The sequence below is a fragment of the Erpetoichthys calabaricus genome, chromosome 1 (assembly GCF_900747795.2).
Source record: "Erpetoichthys calabaricus chromosome 1, fErpCal1.3, whole genome shotgun sequence".
Classification (NCBI taxonomy): domain Eukaryota; kingdom Metazoa; phylum Chordata; class Cladistia; order Polypteriformes; family Polypteridae; genus Erpetoichthys; species Erpetoichthys calabaricus.
In genome coordinates, this window is record NC_041394.2 from 282,587,741 (window position 1) to 282,605,755 (window position 18,015).

At 35.5% G+C, this 18,015-nt stretch overlaps 1 protein-coding gene across 10 annotated transcripts in view; it reads left to right on the top strand.

Moving 5' to 3' along the window:
• c2cd5 (C2 calcium dependent domain containing 5) overlaps positions 1 to 18,015 on the top strand; it is a 196,939-nt gene that overhangs the window by 14,265 nt on the left and 164,659 nt on the right. For 7 of the 10 annotated variants that reach the window (XM_051930012.1, XM_051930019.1, XM_051930016.1 and 4 more), the window contains exons 6-7: positions 602 to 757; positions 15,029 to 15,230. In XM_051930012.1, coding sequence (XP_051785972.1) covers positions 602 to 757; positions 15,029 to 15,230 — 358 coding nt within the window. Of the gene's footprint in view, positions 1 to 601; positions 758 to 15,028; positions 15,231 to 17,717; positions 17,893 to 17,988; positions 18,006 to 18,015 lie in introns of all 10 variants that reach the window. The other 3 variants (XM_051930024.1, XM_051930031.1, XM_051930042.1) reach the window with 2 other exon arrangements.

Here is an 18,015-nt window from a genome sequence, read left to right on the forward strand (position 1 = left end):
CTTGTGTCTAATAGATGGACTGGCCCCACTGTAATTACTTAGTTTGACACTACTACATTGGTAATAAATGCATATTTAAACTATTACCATATTTCTTTATTTTTAGTAAAGAACTTTGATAGTGTTCCTTAACAGAAAAATGCAATTTACATTGCACAATATATTTGTCTGCAGTGGGCTGGCACCCTGCCCAGGGATTTGTTCCTGCCTTGCGCCCTGTGTTGTCTGGGATTGGATTACAACATAGCTTTGACAACAATTGGGTTGGATGATGACTGACTGACTGACTGACAATCTATTAATTGGTGTTTTGGATTTAGTTTCTGTCTTCCTTCATTACAGAATAACTTGGAACTAAGTCAGATGCAGATAAGATAGATAGATAGATACTTTATTAATCCCAATGGGAAATTCCTACCTTTAGTTGAATTATTTGATGGATATTTGTAGTTTCAACTATTGTGGGAAATGTGTAAGCCTTTGTTTTGCAGTACAGAATGATTAATACCATCCAGTGATAACATTAGAAAAAGACATAAAAACACTGCCTTAAATTACTCTTATTTCCAAAGCATTAACATCTCATTTTGTTATCCTATAGGTACTTCTATTCCAAAGTGTTATAAAGCAGTTGTTGTTCATGGATTTGTGGAGGAGCTAGTGGTGAACGAGGATCCAGAATATCAATGGATTGACCGAATACGAACACCAAGAGCATCAAATGAAGCTCGTCAGAGACTAATTTCTCTAATGTCTGGTACGGATTCTTAAATAAAAATTCACTTAATTTGTTTTAGTGCTGAGTTTAGTGATAATATAATATTGTTGAACTTAGGTTTGCTTTTGTTAAAATATACTGTTTGTCTGTAGTTGAATGTCATTTGGTATAACAGCCTCTTTTAACAATGCATATCTGTGGAATGCATTTTATTGTGCATGTAATCTTTCTATTTATAGCCTAGATTGTATTAATGTTGCAGTATTAATATTTGGGAAGCACCATCAGTTGCCATGCATTTTTATGCATGTGCTGATAAAATTAATTATATTTTTCATTATAACTAAGTGTCAAATCACAAACTCATGCAGTACTGCAAAGATTTTATAAAAAATCCAAATACTATTATTATTTGTGAAGTGCATAAAAAAACTTGTATAAAAATCATTTAAACCTGTAGCCAATTCAAAATGATGTTTAGAAAATAAATACAGTAACTTTTAGTACCATGATAGCATCTTGCCCTCCCTCTCATTTTCTCCAATTACAGTGCACTTTACACAGGAAGCAAGATTATAATATAGCATTGTCAAGATTACAACATAGCTTTGACGTGCAATTTGGCATGGGAGTTGCAGTATACATAAAATTTGCATAACTGGATCAAATCAAATATTATAATAAAGTGATCTCTGACAGATTTTGGTAAAACAAGAATGTTTTCTCGTTGGTTCTCCTCATTTTGTGCACTGTGATGATGTGTATGATGGAAATTTTAAAATAATATGAGTTCTCGTACTGGACCCTTACAATACAGTGTCAGAAAAACGACCAAAAGACATCGAGAAGGTTTGGGGCAGCCACCAATTTAATCGATTATGGCTGCAAAAGCTATCAAAGAACAGAGACATGTTCATTCAATCGAGTCCAAAACAGAACTGACTTCCAGGTAGCAAGATGGCAGCTTTAAAGGCCAGTAGCGAAAGTGATGTCATCCCGACCGGAACCAGAAGTGACGTCAGTGGCTGCCCCAGAGCCGGGTGGGATTTCCCTAGAATGGTCTGCAAAAGATCGAGAGGGAAAATTAGTGCACTCCACCCCCCCCTGGTCTGGCATGGAACTACCTGTATTTAAGCCCTTTAGCTGTCTCCTAAACACACGTGTGTGACAACAGGCATGGAAACTACAGGGACTTTATAGGCATGCAGTGAGTAAACATAGTGAGAGAAAGTGTAATTTAGCGAGAATGAGATACTTGAATGCATAGTATGGGCATTAGGGTGGCCAAATCAAATGTCACTACAGTAATCCCTCCTCCATCGCGGGGGTTGCGTTCCAGAACCCCCCGCGAAAGGTGAAAATCCGCAAAGCAGAAACCATATGTTCATATGGTTCTTTTTATATATTTTAAACCCTTATAAACTCTCCCACACTATTATAAACATTTCCCGCACAATTATACAGCATAAACCCTTTGTATTCTCTTAGATATTAGGTAAGATTCGTTGAAATTATGTATGTAAACACAGTTTATATACAGTAAAACCTAAATATTATTTTAAAGATATCGAGTGTTACAGCCATTACGACAGACAGGCCACCAGCAATAAATACGTACAATGCAAGAAAAATTGTATACAGTAAAATGTGTGTACAGTGACACTAAACTATGTACATGTAATAAGTACTGTACGTAGATAATTAATTATGGTTACTCACCAACAATGACACGACGACTTGTCCGATAACGATGAGTTTAATTTTACTGCACAACAAAGGATAGCGTTACAGCTCTTCTAAAGGAGCCTCTTCAGGCGACTGTGTAGCACCACCGTTGTTCTTCTTTCAGCACTCTTCAATCCAAATCCCTAAAGCAGATTCCATCCAGACCACTGCCTTATCACGTCCACTTGCAACTCGTTTTGCGCCCTGGTTAAAGGACACTGCGGCCGTAGATCTTAATATGCTTTTCCTCCTTTTTAAATAAAAAGAATCGTGGACTCATTGATGCCGTAATGGTGTCCTGCAGCGGTGTAGCTGTTCCCTTCCTTCAACATATCCAAAACTTTTACCTTTTCTGCAATCATTTGCATCTTCTGTTGGCACTTGGACACGGCCCCTGAAGCAGTAGCAGGAGCACGTTAATGCTGAATGAGTGAGATGAGACTTCCTGGTTAATGCAGCACTCCGTCACTGAGCTAATCAGCACACAGGAACTTAACTGTGTGCTCTGATTAGGTAGCTTCTCAGTCATCCGTCAATAGCGTCCCTTGTATGAAATCAACTGGGCAAACCAACTGAGGAAGCATGTACCAGAAGTAAAAAGACCCATTGTCCGCAGAAACCCGCGAAGCAGCGAAAAATCCGCGTTATATATTTAGATATGCTTACATATAAAATCCGCGATAGAGTGAAGCCGCGAAAGTCGAAGCGCGATATAGCGAGGGATTACTGTATTCAATTATAATTTGAATGTATTATAAAAACATGCTTGATGAATTTTACAAGTTCTCTACATTTAAAATTAATTTGGATAAAAAGCATGCTCACTGAATAGATAGATTGAGTGTCCCCATGGGGAAATTTGGCTTTTTATAGAAGTTCTTTAAATAAATAAGAACATTAGAACAATCTAGAAGAGAACAGGTCATTCAGCCCAACAGAGCTCACCAGTCCTATTCACTTAATTCTGCTAAAAAACATTGTCTATTTTTGAAAGTCCCTAAAGACTTACTGTCTACCATGCAACTTGGCAGCTTATTCCTAGTGTCTATGATTGTCTGTGTAAAGAAAAACTTCATAATGTTTGTGTGAAATTTACCCAAAACAAGTTTCCAGCTGTGACCTGTGTTCTTGATAAACTCATTTTAAAATAACTGTCTCGATCCACTGTACTAATTCCTTTTTAAACACTTTAATCATGTAACCTCTTAATCTTCCTTTGTTTAAATTGAAAAGGCTTAGCTCTTTTAATCTTCCCTCATAACTCATCCCCTATAGCCCTGGAATGAGTCTAGTCACTCTTCTCTGGGCTATCTCCAGCACTGCTATGTCCTTTTTGTAGTCTAGAGACCAGAACCGCACACAGTATTCCAGATGAGGCCTCACCATTGCATTATGAAGCTTGAACATAATTTCCTTGGACTTGTACTCCACAAATCAACCTATATAATCTAACATTCTATATACCTAGCCTTCTTCTGTGCCCTGTCTGGAAGTTGATAGTGTAGAGCCCACTATGACTGCTAAATCCTTCTCATAAGGCATACTGTTGATTTTTAGACCTCCCATTGTGTATTCAAACCTAACATTTTTACTTACTATGTTTAATACCTGACATTAAATTTCATCTGCCGCAAATCTGCCCATGCCTGTATGTTCTCCAAGTCCTGTAATGATTTAACAGACTCCAAATTATCTGCCAATCCACCTGTTTTGGTATCGTCTGCAAACTTAACCAGCTTGTTACTTATATTCCTATCTAAGTAATTTTAAATATATTAAAAATAGCAGCGGCCCTAGCACTGACTCCTGTGGAACACCACTCTTAACATCAGCCAATTATGATAAGGTTCCTTGTGCCATTACCCTCTGCTTCCTGTGTCTGAGCCAATTCTGCACCCATCTACAAACATCACCCTGAACTTCCATTTCTTTTAGTTTGATGCCCAATCTCTTATGTGGCACCTTATCAAATGCTCTCTGAAAGGCAAGATAAATAATATCATATGCTCCACTTTGATCATATACTTTTGTTGCTTCCTCATAGAATTCCAGCATGTTAGTAAAACATGACCTCCCTTTTCTGAACCCACGCTGACTGTTCAGAAAAAACTCCTGTACTTGACATGTGCTGCTCAGTGTTATCCTTAATAATTTCTTCCAATAATTTTCATTTGCTACGTGTTAAGCTTACTGGCCTATAGTTGCTTGGATCTGCCCAGTCACCCTTTTTATATAACAGGAAAATATTTGCAATTTTCCAGTCCTTTGGAATCTCCCCAGTGCACAGTGACTTCCTAAAAAATATTTGTCAAGGGTTTATATACGTACTCACTAGCCTTCTTAAGAACTCAATGGTAAATATTATCTTGTCCTGGTGATTTGTTTGATTTCAGCCTATTTAATCTGAACAGTACTTCTCCCTTTCTAAATTACTCAGAACCTACTTAGTAGTCCCATTTACCACTGGGAAGTTATCCACATCCTCACTTATGAAGACCTCGGAAAAATGCAAGTACACAACATCCAATATTTCACTGTCTGTATGTTTTAATTCCCCTTTACTATTCCTGGTGCACTTCACCTTTTCTTTGACTGTTCTTTTACTACTAAAATACTGAAATACTGGTCTGTCAATGATGTTACTCTGGCTGGACACAAAGTTGTTTTCTCTTCTAGCTGGAAAGCTAGAAAGCTTCCAATCTGGCCTCCCATCCGGGCAAGAAATTATCTTCCATCCTGGCTGGGATACTTGTTCTTCCTTGTGGGCACTTGCAACATTCTTCATATGGTGTATTTTTATCACCATACAGTGAATTTTCAGTAGTAAGAGCACCACTTGACCTTATTGGGGAGAAAAATGCAGTGACTAACTGTTCATCTAAGTAGCTGAAATATATTACATGTGGTTGTTTTGCCAACATTCTGATATTCTTTTTTTTCTGTAAGAACTTTATTGCCTTTATAGAGGTAATAATGCATTGCACTCAGGTACTTAAACGGCTCGTAAAGTCCTACCTTTTTTTTCCCTTCATGCATACTTGCAAGTTGGTTATACAGCAGCCATTGGCTAGTGTTGATTCATTTAAATATCAAACCCAATCATCTGTGTAAGGTTTGCAAGTTATCTACATGAAAAGGTGGTTTTCTGTAACTTCCACAAAGACATGCATACAGTATTAAGAAGTCAAAGGGTTATTGGCTCCTGCATTATGTGTTTAGTTACTTTCTTTGTTCTTCCTGTGTGTGCCCTTTGCTGTGACTGAACAAGGACTTTAGCATACTGGGATATGTGTATAATGGAGCTTGCCTTCCGCTCTCTGCTGAAGGGGCATGCTGAGGCACCATGCAGCATTGTGCTAGACTAAAATGGTTCCAAAAGATGGATGGATGGGTGGTTTAAAACAAAATACGTTGTTGTAAATATTCATAATTGTCTCAACATTATCAATAAAGTACACAAAACAAAACTGATGTAATTGTGAGCATGGGCACATACTGTATTTGGGGGGAAAATTTTTAATAGTTACAGCTAGTGATGCTCCAGTCGAGAAAGTAAGGCCGATTTTTATCCCCAAATGACTGTTTTGTTCAGAACCTCCTTTACAGTAATTTAGTTGCAGTGCTCCTTATTTGCAAAATAGTGAGAAAAAAGTCAGACTTTGGAAGAGGAGTGAAGGCAGGAATTTGGAATTTTACATTAAAGAAAGTGGAGTGATTTGAATTTGAAGAGTCATGTTGTGCATGGAGAGGAATAGCAGAGTGTAAGAAAAGAGAAAAACATTTTAGCTGAAATTAAAAGGGAATGAGTTAAGACCTTTTCATTTTGTACTGTAATTAAAACGGACACTCCTTGTCCAAGTTTAGACGGTCAACGAGCTGGTATTTAGTATAGCAGCTCAAAATTTTAATTAGAAAAAGAACAGGCAAAGAAGAATTCACCCTTGTTGTTTAGTCAATATTAGACATTTTTTTAGCTTAAGAGCCAAATGTGTTGATTTTACTTGTAAACCTGTTAAGCATGTTAGCCTTATATCGTCTTGATAAAAGTGGATATTTTATTAGAATTGTGGCTTGCAATTATGACAATAATTTTTATTTTCTTTTATAGCATGTGCATTAATGGATAAATATTTTTGTACATGGCCTATTAGTTTAAAAAAGTCTGTTTTAAGGGGATTTTATTTTTTTTATTAAACAATAAGTCTACAGAAATTAATTTTTAATAAAAAATAAACTGGTATCACCAGTGTGTAGTTTAATTATAAAAGTACCATTTTGAAAGTACAACATAGGGTTTCCACATGGCTGGTTATGCAGAAGCTTAATGAAAAAAAAAATTAAGAGAATAAACTAATCAGAATCAGCCAGTTCTAGTAAAATGAAATTAAAGATTGGTGTCCCTTCTAAAAAAAAAAAAACGTGATTGGAACATCTGTAGCTACAACTTCAATAATAACCGTATAACAACAACAACAACGATAGCAATAATCCTCAAACTAGCATAGCATAGAAGACTTAGATGCAGCAAAATAAAATAAAATTAAACAATCAACATGGCAACTGGACTAAAGCTCTAGGCCTTGACAGTAGACCTAAAAGCCGATTTAATTCAACGTTTAAACATCTTTCAAATGGGTTTACATTAAAACTTGCATTAGAACTCTGCATAATTTGTCCTCCTTTGTTGAACAGCACCTATGACTTGATTGATAACACTCTTCACATTCACTCCTAGCATGTTATAAATGTTGGTAACTCTGACATTATTATGCCTTAATTGGATGGTTTCCTAGTGTGCCAGATCTGCAATTTTTTAAATAATCAATGCCTATATTTTGATTATATTTTGTTCAGACAAACAACATGAGCTTAATTGTCAGTACTGGCAATCTATCACTTTAAAACATCTGTTCTGACGGTTTGCCCTAGCTGTCTTGATTATCTTATCACTTGGAAACAGAACTTTGACAGCCAGCCAATCAAAGGTGTAATATCCCAAGTCATGAAGCCCAAATCACAAAGCCATATCATGAAGCCCATGTCACGAAGAAACCCCATATCACACATAATTAAGACATGGAATTTTAATATAAATATGGCTTGTCCAAAAGAATCAGAAAGAGCAACATTGGAAGAGGACAAAATCGATGTCAGAAAAAGAGACTGAGGGACATACGACCATTTCATCTGATCATTAGCAAAAGCCTCTCATGAATAATATCGAATGCCAAGTCAAAAGCTACTCTGGGACAATTTCCAAACCTTGACACTTTCCGTAAGCTTTTTCTAAAGATGATATATATCCAGACTTTGTTATCTATATTTTCTTTCATACTTTCTTCTGCTTTATAATTAGTTTTTAATAAATACCACAGTGCTTTTAAATTTCTATACTTTGCCTTAATATCTAGAGTGAATGAAGTAATAAAGCAAATATAAAGAGCACCTGGAGCAGTCGGAAGTTTGTCATACACTCCAATCAGCAAGGTTTTTTAGGCTGAATAGAGAAGCTCCATCTGATAGAGGGAACAGTACATAATTGTTTGATAAATGGTCTGCAGCCAAGGACATTGAGCCATTGTATGTATAAAAATATTCTTGGAGACCAAAATTAATATTTAGGTCTGAGATGCATCTAAGACATCGTACTTTGTTCGTGCCAATGATACGTAAGTCTGTTGAAGTGCAAGAGAGGATACGCTGTTGCATGGGTCATTCATACGTCACTTAAGTGGTTAAAGAGCTAGGGAGAGATGGGCTGTGCATGTGCTACTCATATGGCACTTACTGTGCCTTCCACTATTATTGGCACCCCTTGCAAAAATTACTAAGAAGGGTCAGAAAAAAATCACTATTTGCTGAAGAACCATATCTTGCATTGAAAAATGAGAAACATCTGACTTTTAATTGAAACAAGTTCATTCAAAGAAAAGCAAAGCGCACGCAGAAAAGCCTACTATCCCATCCTCACACCACTGCAGAAACGGCAAAAATCGCCCTTCCAGCTCAAGTCTTGTTTTTCTGTTAGTGAGGTACCGGGAACTGTATAGTGTAAATAATACAGTATAGTGTTATTTGGAACACATGCATTTCATGTGTGTTCTGTGTCTACAAAGATTTGTGTAAGTGTAGCATGACAGAAATGTTGAACACATACCTAAAAGACCAAATTTTTTCATGTTTTAGTACTAACAACAAAATTTTGACATGAAGTGAATAATGTGTGAAAACTGAAGTCCAAGTATCAAATAAGCACTTTCACAAAAGGTACAAGTATAAAAGAACAAGTGCGCTTTTATTCAAGACTATAACCGAAGAAAAAGAAATTGCGTTAGTGTACTTCGTTGTCACGACTTCTTTGGTAGTACAGCAGTAAGAGCTACTGACTCATAATCAACAGGTCGTGGGTTCGAGCCTTGCCGCGTCACAAAATAGACACTTTGAGTAGTGAGCTGCCCTTATTGTTACAATTATACAATAAAAACATACATTTGAGTTGAGTCTGTAACAGCTGGTGTAAATGTGTAGTGCTTGTAAAAGTAACATTTTTTTTTTTTTTAATTTCAGTTTTATTCTCTGAGTCACGTTCAAGCTCGCCCCGATCTGACAATGCTGTTTTCACTGCTGTTTGATCATCACGGGCATGCCCACAAGTGACTTCAGCTGCAGGTGGAAGCTCCATGCAACTATTGTTATGGTCCTGCCTTTGTCCAGAAACTGTTTCATAAGCTTTATGACCTTAGTCTCGGAAAGTCTTTCTCCCATGGGGCAAATGTGATCTTTTCCTGAATAAGATCAAACACAGTTGCGTAGGGTCACTTCAGTCAGTACACATGTACTTTGTGAGAATGCCCATGTCGATCAAACAGAGGAAGCTCTGCAGTTTACTTGTGACTTTACGCTGTAGGAAGATAAGTAAATAAATCAAGGTAAATAAAATTCAATCTGGCTTTTATATAAGTAACATGTAAATAAGAGGTCAGTGCCACTTTGAGCAGCCGAGGAGCTCACATCAAAGAGGAGACCTCTCACTCAGACGCCACGCAACTTAGTTAACAGAAGAACAGCAATAAGCTGAGGCTTCCAAAGTAATAAAATCAGCCAATAAATGCATTGAAAGTTTTAAAATATACTATAAACATACTATATTAATAATACACTGAACAACAGAATAGTGCATCACTAAACCAGACATGTATAAATAAAGCAAAAGAGACAACACAGTCGCTGAGAAACATGTGCCCATACGCAGCTAAACAAAGAAAGAGATCAAAGTAAAAGCTTTCCCTGTATGGAGCTCCCTCAGCACAACTTATTTAGGATTGTCCATGTCCATGTCATGTATAGTGATTGAACCTGGTACATGCTATTCAGTCCAACGCTGTTCAATGCCTTTCTTCATACTGTTTGATAGATGAATTCTATTGTCAATATGATAATCTTTGGTGTTATATCACGTTGATAAGTCAGGTAATTAGGGAGCAGCGGCAGTGTCTGGCATTTTGCAATATCTATAATTAATTCTTTGAAATTGATTCGAAGTGCTTTGTAATTATGATTGGTCCACATTGGTGACTTTGGACATGTAAATCCTCCTACTGAAGGTACTGCTGAGTTACTTTCCCCACTGATTTGGGTATGTTTGATCATACTTGCTAGAAGGGCACCTATCAATCAAAAAACACTTATTTGGTTCTTTGTGAATCTACAAGTATGTACAGTATGTGCATGTTATACTAAAGAGTATTTTTCCACATTAAAAAAATTATTAATGTGTGGTCCTAGCGTTTTGATTGGACTGGCATGTCCACCAGAGGCCTGTCCACAGCGGTGGGTCAGACTTTGGATCAGAGATTTTACGAATGAGAAGAACAAGCTAACCATTGAAAATTCCGAAAAGGCCAATCGTGAGAGTGAAGTACAAAAAGAAATCTGCAAAATACTGCAGCCTTTAATAGCCCGTTGGTGTCAAAATTAGTGTGGGTAAAATAAACAACCTTTCTTTTATAATCGAATGTCAGCTTTTGCTGACATAAGACTTTTTCTCTCTATTATAAAAGAAAATCTTGCGACGAGATGTGATCTTCTGAAGAGAGACAGAGAGACACTTCGGAGAGACAGTCAAGTCACGGTGAAGTCACGTCATACTGACATCCATTGGAAGCATGTTCCCGTGAGACGGTGACCTAGGCAAGGAAAGTAATAATCAGCCCGGAACAAGTGGAATTGAAAACCTTGCAGGTCCAAATGGGGTCAGAAATAAAAGACAAAGAGTAAAACACACAGTAGAACTTCGTAAAGACATTCAAAAACGTTGGCGCCATACACATGCAGAGCAGGTTACAGATTATGAAAGCAGTGGAATTCAAAAGGCTCAAAATAAAACCTTGGCACGATACACATGCAGAACAAGTTAAAAAAATATGACAGTACTAAAATTCGAAAGTGTCCAAGGAAAGAGTACAGATCGCATTCGCGCAAACAAATGGAAATATTACTAGGGGAAATAACGGAACAGCAAAAAGAGATTGAATATATGGACATATGTGATATGTCAGAAGTATGTAGATATTGTAAGGCTTTAAAGTTTAAGTCAGACTTGTAGATCGTCTAATTTGTGTTGCCATCAGGGAAAGGTACTGCTGCTTCCCAATGAAGAGGCGTTTCCGCAAGAATTCAAAGATTTGTTGTTTGGTGAAAGTGAAATCCACAAACATTACAGGCACAATATACGTGTCTACAATAATCTTTTCGCATTAGCAACATTCAATGCACAAAACGTTGATTTTACACAATAATGGACCATACGCTATGAGAATCTGTGTTCCTGCAACAATTACAGCTACGACAAGTTTAATTCAGAAAAAAACACAATTTGGTCAGGTGTATTTTTATGATGACGGAGAAGTGATGCAACATAGAATCGAAAGAGTTAAATGATCCGATGTAATAGAAATTATACAGACAATAATGGATACAAATCCATACGTCCAAAAGTATTGCACTTTGCATTAAATTTATCTGCAAAACACTGACAAAGAAATTTTCTTGGATTTCTATATGAATCCAAAAGATCACAGTCGCATTTATAATAAACCCACATGTGACGAATTGTCAGCGATAATAATTTCGAAAGACGGAGATATCAAAGACAGAGTAGATATTCGAGTATATCCTAAGGCAAAACATGATTCGTCATTTATGTCAAATTCATCGCCACATGCTGACCCTTTACTCTTTCCTTTGCTTTTCCCAGATGGCAAAGCAGGATGCTCGTACAATATGAAATAATTGCATTCAGCAAAACTAATAACACCCACACACTATTTCGAGTCAAAATTAGCAATATGTTCCCTTGTATTAACCCACTTCTGTCATCTCAGCGTCTATTGCAACATTATTAATGCATATGTAAAAGTCGCAGCTAATCATCTCTTCTTTATTAAATCGAATCAAGTTAAACTTAGAAAGGAACATATTCAAGGTCTCTGTGATCACGTTCAAAATTCAAATATCAATAGTTCAGACAAATTCAAAATAGGTAAAGCAGTAATATTACCATCATCATATCAAGGTAGTCCAAGAGCATTGCAACAGTTATATCATGATGCAATGGCAATATCCAGAACTATCAGTCGGCCAGATTTATTTCTTACGATGATGTGCAATCCACAATGACCAGAAATCCACAGCTTCTTGATAATAATGCCACCAGCTAAATCAGCTCTGGATATTCTCATTTCCGTAAGTAGATTGTTTTATCAGAAAGTCTTATTTTTATTGAATGAACTTGAAACGGTGTTCGGGCTAAAAGGAGATCTTGATATGCGATTCGTGTTAAAACGTTTACAGTTTCCCGTGAGAATAGCTTTTGCAATGACAATTAACAAATCACAAGGATAAATATTTGAAAAAGTCGGTTTATTTATAAGAGACTAAGAAACGATATTCACTCACGGCCAGTTACACGTTGCATGATCATGCTGTAAGATCAAACAAGGAATCAAAATTCAATGCGATCTTAAAGAAAAGTTCATTCCAAATATTGTTTTTACTGAAGTTTTAAAATGAAAAGTGAACATAATGCATATATAACAATTCCCATGGAAAAAAACACTTTAAATTGTATTTCCACAGGACCAAACCCAGGGGTTGGCGAGCGAAGCCCCCTAGATTTCAATAAATTTTAATTAAATTCGAATAGCAACATTTCATTTGACAGCCCTATTATTATTACACACTGCATAACTTATACCCTACTGTAATTCGCAACCTTTGTGATTTGATATGATTTTGATTTGAAATTAATGAAGTGTTCAGCATGTTTTTTTTGTAAATTTTGTACATTTTATTAATTTTTACTAATAATGAAGGCCTGCAGAAGAAGCCATCTAAGGCATATCATTAAGAGAAGACATGAGAGAGAGTTTTTTGTAATACTACAATTGTTACATCTCCCATCAAAGCCACAAGTGCTCTGAGGTCAGACTGGGTGTCTCAAAAGTGGTGGGCTAAATTCTGCTTATATTGTTCAATTACTGTGACTAGCTCTTTCATCTCTATACAGTATGTTTTGTCTCGCATTGTTCCATATTTGTGAAAGCTGCCGCATCCGTCTGTCCTCACAGGTGGCGCAGTGGTAGTGCTGCTGCTTTGCAGTAAGAAGACTGTGGAAGCTTGTGGGTTCGCTTCCCGGTTCCTCCCTGTGTGGATAGCGCTTTGAGTACTGAGAAAAGCGCTATATAAATGTAATGAATTATTATTATTATCCACTGAAAAGAGAAGACATGAGTTTTTGATAATATATACCCATCATAAATAAAGCCATAGTGTTGTTGTGGTATCTTGTCACTGTTGCTGATTTTTACAATGTATCCCATCTTCATAAAAAAAGAAAAACCATCAGTATGCCATTATTTTTAGGAAGTGTAAGTCTCCTACAAGGAAGATGACTGTAGAATTGTTTGTGGTTTTGAATGGATATGGGGTTTTCCTCAGTGTGGTTGTGCAATTTATGGATCATGTATCCCGGTCACTGCCTCAAATGAATTTGAAACTGATTGTTACAACCTGAACTTTTAATTTAAGATGAAATTAATTATCTTCTGTACTGGTAAGTTTTTAATTAGGTAGGTGTTGAAGGCTGGTTTATGTGTCTTAGCAATAAAAAATACTTTAAAATGACAGTTTGGAGAGAATGTATTAAAACAAACCAAATTTATTAACATTTATTCACATAAATAACATGAAACAGCTATGAAATGTTGTGTCCATCTCATAGTGTCCTGCATTTTTATATTTTGTCATTATTCCCCAATACAAAAGTGCCACTAATTAAAACTGGTGAAATGAGCCTTTAGTGCTTCTACTTGCCTAAACTTGCATTATTGGGAATGGCGGTATTGGCTTAATTATTTAAAATGGTGATGCCACACTCTTACCAATAACCTTGTCAGTTGGTAATGTTTAAGGGAATGATTGATAGACCTGAGAATTTTGCACATCACCCAGCTCTATAATAATAATATAAAAAGCATGAATAGTGGATTGCATTTATATTAGAAAACAATAATTGAGTAATTTTTTAGGTATAAGTTAGTAAAATACCAAAAGTCTGTCATGCATCCTCAGAATTGTTTTTAGTTGGGGGCTGGTTTTAAAATGATTTCTTTTGACTTGAGTGGAACTGTGAACACCAAGTAATGACAAATCTAAAGTCTAAGTCAGAGAGCAACATTCTCAAAAATGATTTGTGAATAAACGGTTCATATGATTATGATAAAAGGCAACCTCATGGTGAACAGTGAAAATAGTCTATTTGCAGCCTGCTGATAATGGGAACAAAATCACTCCAGGTCACAAAATTCTTTGTAAAATGTGTTAATGAATGAAAGTGAAAGTCCCTAGAGAACATTACTTGCCTAGAGAACATTACTTGCCTAGCAATATTTATCCATTAATATTTTCAATATCCAGTCATTCCCTTGATATATGTTAGGAAATTCCACAGCAAGTTGTGTTGTGGCCCACTGGGTATCTACCAAAAAAAAAAAAAAAACCCAAAAAAACAAATAAACTTGTACATTGTATCTCATTTGGAAGTGTGATGTTAAGGATGTTAAAGAGATACATTTGTAGCTCAAGTAGAATAGGTCAGATGAAATCATTCCGAGATTTGAAGCAGAGCATTCCATAACTGATGCCATGCTCCAATACAATATGTGATTGAATTAAAAAGAAAAAAATGGATGTCATACTGGGGGGAAAAAGTATATACTGCATAATCTTAGTTCTGAAGATTATTATCCGTGATTATGTGCAGCATAGCAAAATTGTTTGCAAATACACCTTTATATAATGGAATCTCAAGTGAAATGCTCAAGGTAATGCAGTGAGTTGTGTGTTAGTTTTCAAACTACAACCTTGTGAATGTTTGAACTTTCACATTGCCACAAATTCCAATTTTCTAGTTGATTCATTTAAATGTTTTCAGATTTTTAAAGTTTACTATTGTTAATAATGGGAAAACAAAGCAGTATTAGAGTGTTGTGATATCACAAGGCAACAATGTTTTGTCTTTTTTAGGTGAACTTCAAAGAAAAATTGGCCTGAAAGTTTTAGAAATGGGAGGTAATGCTGTTGTGGGGTATCTGCAATGCTTTGACCTAGAGGGTGAATCTGGACTGGTTGTACGAGCGATTGGGACTGCCTGTACTCTAGATAAAATAAGTAACACCTCTGCAGCTCAGCTTCCTGCATGCAATTCTCCATCTAAAGAAATTAAAGAGTAAGTATTGCCAAGTAGTTTTGCATGGATGTTTTCAGTTTTTTTGGCTGTGCACTTTTATATGTAAACTTTTGTAGTACTAGTATTTAAAATAAGTTAACTAAATGCTAAAACATGGACAAATTTTAGACATTTAACCTTTGCACTATATTTATTTAACATAAAACTTTATCTTAATTAGACTTGTTAAACTAAACGTGAATCAAATCAAACTATAGAGGTTTGCAAAGGTTACATGCCAAAGGATGTATAAATAGGCAAACATATACATGTTTGCAGAGCTGTTCTGTTTTGAGTGGAGTAACTATAAACAACTTCTTGTCAAGCAGCATTAATCTTTTTACAAGATTTCAATTCCTAAAAAATAAAGTGAATGTTGAAATTAATAGAGGTAAAAAGCACAGCAGCTCTGGGATTTTAGCAAATGCTTGTGTGCTCAGTTGTGGACTGTCTGGTTCTTGAAACTTTGGTTTGTTTCAGTGGTAACAGTTTGGTTTATTTGCATGGAATTCATTTGTTAACTTTTCTCTTGCGCTGCAGCTTACTAGAGAGTTTTAAAAATGAACTGGAGTTTATTTTTACCTTCTGTTTTATATTTTTTGAGAACTCTCTTTAATCTTTATGGTACAGAATGCTTCAGGTTTGTGTTTTTTTTTTTTATTGACTGTGTGATTTAATTGCATTTCATCTTGAAATGTTGTAACAAAGTCTAAGCCTTGTTTACTTTTCTATTTTTTTGTATTTGAGTTTAGTGATTAAATTATTTAATTAAACAATTGCTCTAACCTGAACCAAAAGCTATGACAATGCACTAATCTATCTTCAGCTCATTTTTAAAAATTTCCTGGTAAACCCGGAATCCTGTGCATGTGTGTTTTTTCTGTTAATACGTCAGTGCATGGAATTGTATAATTTCTGTTTTTTTGTGAACAGATTGAATCCCTTGTCTGTTATCACTAACATAATTGGTTTTAAATTCAGAGTTTGCTGAAGACTTTGTTAAAGAAGCCGAATTGTTCAGAGTTTGAAATAAACCTTTGTGTCAACAGAACAACTTTTATTTCATTTTTGTAATAGACGTAACTTTTTCTAGTAGCAAGCATCTCTGCCTTTTGCATGCTATGAATTTGCATGCTCCAAATTTACACTCGTGAAATATGCTGCATGCTTTGGATTTTTTTTTAGCTTATGGCAGTAAATGAATACAGGAAACAATAAGAAAAAACTTGCTGTTTTTGAAGAAGTTTTGAAAATAGTTTGAGTTAATTTGTTGGAATGCAAAATTATATAGCAATGTATACAGAAAACACTGATTATTTCCTTTTATAGAAGTAACCAATATTACAATTTTTTAAATGTTTTCATCAATGTCATTATAGTAGTTAAAACTGTTAATTTCCTTTTTTGCAAGCTCATTTTTTCTTGCATGTCCATACTCCTGAATTAAAATATTACCACATCTAGCTTAAGAAATTATATGCAGCAAAATGTTGTTTGTTTTTCACAGAAATGTGCTTTCTCTCTGGTTGGGCCCGATTTTGTTTGCAGTCATACCACAGATTATCATATAATGCATTGTCTTGGGGACTATGCTGTTTTTCTTTTCTTATATCAGAAATATCTGTATTATAGCCTTACTATTTTTGATATATGTGATAATTCATTTCAAATAGTTTTTTTGGCAAATAGATCTCAAAATAACATACTTTTTTGTCTAAGGCACAACATTCAATAAGGATAAGATTTTAAAATTATGTATCTTTAAACAGAACAAGCCGTAATTATAAGTTGTCATTTCTTTTACAAGAAAATATTTTCAGCTTTGTGTTAATAAATATTGTGTGTCTTCATATCTTTTTTTTTTTAATGGACACCAGCTTTCAGATTGAGTCAGGTACATGATTTGAATAGCATAATTCAGTAAATAATGTTCATCAGCAATCACTAAAACATCAGCCTTGTGCAGAAAAGATTGCCACAGTAATCTCTGAAAGGTTCTATGCAGTCTGTTTGAAAAATAGTTACATGTCTCCTAAGATAATTATTGTACTTGTGCAAATTTAGGCTGGTTTAAGACTTTTAATTCCTTTGCATTGACCATTCATATCATTATAGTGTTGTGGTTTTAATTGGCAAAATACTTGTCATTCTTATCCATATTTGATATTGTTTTTTTAGATTAGGAAATGTTCTGTGTGAAGCTTTACCCTCCTTATTTACTTTATTCTTAATAGCATAGATCTCGCAGTTTAATTTTTAAACTGCATTCAAAATCGGGCCTATTTTTATTTTCCTACATTGCTTCTTGGGTAAAGTATTGAAAAACAAGCAAAAGTTATTCTTTAGTATGTAAAAAAAAAAAAAAAAAGCCAGTCCTACCTGCATAATTTTTTTTAAGTAATTAAGATGCTGTCTCTTCATATGTTGTATGCTGTTTGTCTTTTTTTTTTTTTTTTTTTATTCTTCTTTGGCTGCCAATTGTCCCAGGTCTCCACCGGTTCACCCGACAAGCCATGGATGTCGTTCGACCCACAACAGCCCAATTCACACTGCATCCGGCTCACGACTAACTCAGAGCTTCTCTGTGTCTGTTCCTACTCTCATCTACACTGGTATGAGACTGCTTAGGCACAGGAGCTGGGGAAAATGGTCCATAAGTACAGTGATTAGAAGATAAAGCCAGGCAGTCAGTTTAGTCAAGCATCTTGTACTGAACAGCCTTAGACAAAATTAATTAGCACCATCTCCTTCTTGCAAGTGTAAACCACCGTTTCAGTAAATGTTG